We start from the raw sequence: 6,000 nt of genomic DNA on the forward strand, positions 1-6,000 counted from the left end.
AAAAACGTATGATAGGTTTTAGATTCATTTGAATAAAATATTGAAATATTGTTCCACATCATCAGGTCACTCACATTCATGCAAGTACAGATCACTGCATAATTTGTTGAGTATTTGTGTTTTAGGATGAGTCTTTTGTACTTTACCTGACATACGATATTAGAATAAATGTTAGTTATTAAAAATACAAACAAGTAATTTATGAAATGGTGTTTAAGTATGAACAGCTTGTCGAATGTCAAAATTATTATAATAAACGCAAGGTAAAAATCAACATGAAGAAAGAAGCTGTTCTGCTACATCAGTTGTGGTTTCTTCCATGTGCAATGATAAAATATTGAATAAAGCAGAAAACACATAATTGCATTTGTCTACATTCTTTTGATTAAAAAGTCTTGCAGAAAAATGCAGTTACGTCTTATCTGCTCAATGCAATATTTTATTTATGATGTAGAGACATTAAAATTTATTTTAAAAACCCAGAGTTTTCTCAAGTTCTTCGTGTTTTTTACAGTCTATGGTTCTTCGTTTAATCTTTGAACTCTGAGAGGTGGCGGCGTGTCGTCCAATCAGAAGCATCGCCCCGCCCACCTCTGTCTTCCTGATACATATAAACCTCCATTCCATGGTCACACGTGCCGATTATAACACAAGGCCGAAGGAAAACAGTCATGCCTGGAATTCTGTTGGGAGACGTGTTACCTAACTTTGAAGCAGAGACTACAATCGGCAAGATCAAATTTCATGAATTCTTGGGAAATTCGTAAGTAGCTAAATAGATAAATTTTGTTTCTGAGCGAGCAGGCCTAATCGGACACGATCTATCTGCGTTTATTGTGGTTTGACACATTGACGCATGATCATTAGGTGGCTGATGTGCGACATTAACATGACCCGTTACCTTACCAATATAACTGCTTGTGATGGCATATAGCGATTTACATCCGCTTTTCTATGTCGAGCGTTATACTTGAACTGAATAATGTTATTAGCAATATTTTTATCTTGAAAACAAAATAAAGATTATTTCTTATTGCAGCAGAGTTGGCTTAAAGGGAGTTTGAAAGACCCTTAATGCTAAGTTTAAGCCATAAGAAATCTGCAGGCAGGAAGCTTTATGAATCTATGATAGTGCAAACCCTGGTTTTATTGCATGGAGTGACATTGCTGCACAGGAATGCACTCAGTATAATAGAACAAACAAACCGTTGTAGAATTCATAACTAGTATATTATGTAAATGCAACTATTTTAAAAAGGGTGCCACATATGAGGTCAAATCAAGAACCTTAAACAAATTAAACAAACAGCAAATTTCTCAAAGTTATGTCGGTGTTCTCTTTAAACCAGCTTTAAATTGTGTACAAAGTGTTTGTGATGGGGTGTAAAATGTGCCTAGTCATTATGGCTGCAAGATTAACAAGGCCAGTATTGTTGCGATTTTGGCAAGAGTGTAAAGTGTTTGCAAGTCCACCCATATTGTGCCAAAATTGTCTTTTATTTCATTTCATTTAAAATGTAATGTCTTAAGGTTTAGATTTTAAAGTCGAGTCAGTTTTATTTGTGTAGCACAATACACAGTTTCAAAGCCACTTTACAGAAACTCATTATGTTAATGTTTATAATATCTTAATATGTTCATACTTTGTTGCATTTAAAACTGTGCAGTAAAAACAACAGATTAAAACTGTGTGCGACCATGTAAACAATCAGACCCCAAAATTTTGATGTAGTATTTATTGCTTTGCATAAGAGTACTATATGGATGCAGGTAATTTTGGATGTACTATATATCCAACTTTAAATATATTTATGGGTGATAATATATTTTACATTTTGCTGTGTAGTGTGTGTATATAGTCTAATCATGCTTATATTTACATGATGCACTTATGGATTATAATGGGCATCTACAACCCATGTACGTGTGTCCAGTAGTGTATACATGGTATAACCTGTTTTAAATTGAAAAAAAAAAAAAAAAACACAAAAAAACGTGAAAGCAGTACGAGTTGTTTATTTAACGTGTCATCTCTTCATAGCAGAGTGGAAAAGTTTTGCTAAGCAGGCTGAGGTCAATGAACTGACCTGAAAAAAAGTTGCATTCTTAATATACAGTTGTGTAACTGTCCTCATTTGTCCCTTAATGCATTATCTAACAGAAGGGGGCCTGACTGTGGTCCTCATTTCAAGCCAAACTTCCTCCACAGTGTGTCTAGGAGGTTCTTCCCTCAGCGGAAGATGCTGAAATTGAAGCGTGTAGCAGATGTCGTGATGAATAAGAGGGTGTTTGGCAACCCTTCCTTCTACATTTCCCAACTGTGTAAAAACAAGTTTAACAAAACCATTTTAAAGTGTCACCTTTCAAACTTGTCTTCCAATTTACATTGTGAACTTCGAATGTTGTGAAAAGAGTTTGCAAGTGTTTGAGTTTCCTTTCATTGTGGCGATCATGTGACGCGACATCCAAAGAGTTTGGCGTTGCTTCTTTAACAGCAGTCGAAACAGCTGTTGGCCTTTGAATAAGAAGTGCTGCTCTGTGCATTTCTACTAAACCATACTGAAAATCTTTTGGGCTGAATGGAGATAATGTTATCTTTATCTAGCTAATGGGAGATTCCCAGAACTTCCCAGATATATAAAGAGTCTGTTTTCAGACGTGCTCAAATTCATGTCTCCAGGGAGTGAATGATTCTTTTCCTTATAACTTGGAAAAACATGTGACATGGTTACACAATATGACTAATTGTCTCTACACCCAGATGGTTTCCTGACACAACTGTTTTGTAATCTGCCACTTGTTACTTATCTAGTACAGGAACAAGCATGAATTTGTAATCAATTACCATTTAATCTGAATCTCCCATTATCTGTTGCACTTTTTATTAAATGGGTAATTTAGTGCGGGCAAGAATCTGCTTTTTAACTGGTGGTGATGCAGTATATTACTAAAGAGAAAACGGGCTGTGCTGTTCCTTTTTATCTAAAAGGTAGGAAGAATTAAATGCCTATAACACACTGGGCTTGATCCAACTGTCTATGAGGTGGGATACAAAACTGCAGAATTATGATCTGATGATTCTTTCACAAAGTCCTGGAGCTGTCAAAAGTCTTCCATTTACATATACTAAATTTTTTTTTTCCCTCTTTAGATGGGGTATCTTGTTCTCACACCCACGTGACTTCACTCCAGTATGCACGACTGAGCTAGCCCGTGCTGCGAAGCTTCACGATGAGTTTAAGAAACGTGACGTGAAGATGATTGCACTGTCCATTGACAGCGTGGAGGACCACCGCAAATGGAGTGAGGTCTGCAGTTTACATCCTACAAAAGAAATATTGAACCGTTATTATAATGACATTATTTGTAAATCTGAATTTTTTTCTAGTATTTTAATGTTAATAAAATACGATTAAATGTGTCATATTTAAAAATAATATCTGGTTCTATATCTGTTGCAGAAATTGCCTCCTGCAATTTTTATTGCTTCATTATACTAATTATTTTTTATGTCCTAACCTAAATCCCATGTACACTACTGTTGAAAAGTTTGAGGTTTGGAGTTTTTATTTTATTTTTATTTTTTGTAAATAAAGGAAATGAATAGTTGTATTCATCAAGGATGCATGACATTGATCAAAAGTGATAGTAAATATATTTATAATATTTCAAATGTAAGCTGTTCTTTTGAACCGTCTGTTCTTTAAAGAATCCTGAATAAAATGCATCACTCTTTTTCACAAAAATATTAAGCAGCACAACTGATTTCAAAGTTGATGATAATAAGAAATATTTGAAATGTCTCGAGCAGCAAATCAGCATATTAGAATGATTTCTGAAGGATCATATGACACTGAAGACTGGAGTAATGATGCTGAAAATTCAGCTATGCATCACAGGAATAGATTTTAAAATTAAAATAAAATTAAATCACTAAATTACATTAAATTGTCATACCATTTCACTATTATTGTTTTTACTTTATTTGTAATCAAATAAATGCAGTTACTTTGTAAGACTTCTTTCAAGAACATCAAAAATCATACCAACCACAAACTTATGAACAGTAGTGTACACTGATGAAATTGTATGATACTCATAAACAGACACTTAAGGGGTCACATGGTCCTACCTTTCTTAACTCCATTCTCTGATGCTGCATTGTTTTGGGACTCACTTAAACATCTAATCATTGGCCTGTAGCTCTTAGAAATGCACACAGAGGACTTCTCTGATTGGTTCTTACTTTAATCCCGAGAGGTGACTCTCTCTGATACTCTCCCTGAAATTCTCACTGAACAGTTTAACAAAAGGGCTGATTACATGTTACTAGACATCTGGCTTCCCAAGGGTCTGAACTTGGCCAAACGTTTCATAATAACACTAGAAAATGCATTAAGAACTAGTTTGTAAAGCGTTGAGGCACACAGCTTTTCCTGCTGCTGCTGTTATTTTACGGTCTGATGGTTTTAATGCTAACTCTTTTACTGGATATAAAGACATACTTTCACACCCACATGTGCCTTTGGCTGAACTCTTGTTTTCAAATTCATGTAAATGTTGCAGACACCCGGTTCCCACAAGACAATGTGTTTTGTGCGATGTTAGTCACTGGTAAACCACACCACTCTTTACTCGTATACGAATATCCAGATGTATACATATACTGTAATGCTCGTAACTGTAAAGCATAAAAATAAACCAATATTTTCCATTATTTATGGCTTTGAATTTGTAAAGGAGTTTTTATATTTACTAAAAGTTTTAATTTACTGTTTCTTCCAACAAGGCTTCACAAGTAAGGATGACTGACTGAAATCTGCAAAAACAGTGAATATGACTTCATAGTTCTGTATCTTTTGCTCTCTCTAGGACATCATGTCGTTTAAACAAGACAAAACCTGCTGTCCCGTGCCTTTCCCCATCATAGCAGATGACAAGAGGGAGTTGTCGGTCTTACTGGGGATGCTGGACCCTGATGAGAGGGATAAAGATGGGATGCCCCTCACTGCCCGCTGTGTGAGTTTCCATCGCAACCATGCTTTAATTGTTCTCAACGGGTTATTGAAGCTAAAAAAAACTCAAAAACCAGTTTTTTTTTTTGTTACTTGAAATGAAATGAATGTTAAATTAACAATTTTTTTCAGCTAGTTGCGAAAGCAACACTTCTAATTTTCATTTAGTTATATACTAAAATAACTAAATATAGAAATTAATAATTTATATAGATTTTAAAACTAATATAAATACATACAAAAATAAATATTGTGCTGACACATAATCTGCTTGAATTATTTGTAAAAAAATTTCAATAAATTACATTTATAATATGTATTAATTTTAATATTAATATTAAATGTATAATACTTTTAATATAATATTTAGTCCTATATCTGTGATACCATGTGAATACCATGAATTTTTTTTAAGGGGATGTTACCAAAGTTGCAGAATTTGCATTCTGAAAATATTTTCATTGCTTTATTATACTAATTATTTTATATTTCCTAACCTAAATTTCATATGCACTACTGTTCAAAAAGGAGTTAATGCTGTTGAAATGAAAAAATGTGAACTGAAATAAAATCTAAAGTAAACAAATTTTATTATAATTATTTTGGCTAGTTGCCAAGGCAGCATTTCTTATTTCCATGTAGTTATGTACCAAAATCACTAAAACAAAAACCAAAATAAAAAAATACTATTTAGACATTTTAAAACTAATAATAATGACAAAATTGCAACAACAAAATGACTTAAAAAAATTTAACTAAAGTAAAAATGGAAAATATAAAAATAAAAACTAATTCAAAATATTACAATTCTAGAGATGTAACAGCATCTCAATGTTACTAAAATAACACTGGTTCTTAATCAGGGGGTCCCAATTAGTCTTAATTTGTATTTAATTATATTAAAGGGGTCATATGATGCGATTTTTAAATTTTTCCTTTCTCTTTGGAGTGTTACAAGCTCTTAGTGCATAAAGAAGATTTGTAA

At 33.3% G+C, this 6,000-nt stretch overlaps 1 protein-coding gene across 1 annotated transcript in view; it reads left to right on the plus strand.

Annotated features, from left to right (window-relative positions):
• Positions 1 to 618: 618 nt before the first annotated feature.
• The window catches only part of prdx6 (peroxiredoxin 6), a 7,931-nt gene continuing 2,549 nt past the window's right edge, over positions 619 to 6,000 (plus strand). The window contains exons 1-3 of the mRNA XM_016461285.1: positions 619 to 763; positions 3,152 to 3,308; positions 4,873 to 5,019. Coding sequence (XP_016316771.1) covers positions 672 to 763; positions 3,152 to 3,308; positions 4,873 to 5,019 — 396 coding nt within the window. The 5' untranslated portion in view covers positions 619 to 671. The remainder of the gene's footprint in view (positions 764 to 3,151; positions 3,309 to 4,872; positions 5,020 to 6,000) is intronic.

Source organism: Sinocyclocheilus anshuiensis, unplaced genomic scaffold, assembly GCF_001515605.1.
Source record: "Sinocyclocheilus anshuiensis isolate Anshui unplaced genomic scaffold, SAMN03320099.WGS_v1.1 scaffold400, whole genome shotgun sequence".
Taxonomy (NCBI): Eukaryota; Metazoa; Chordata; class Actinopteri; order Cypriniformes; family Cyprinidae; genus Sinocyclocheilus; species Sinocyclocheilus anshuiensis.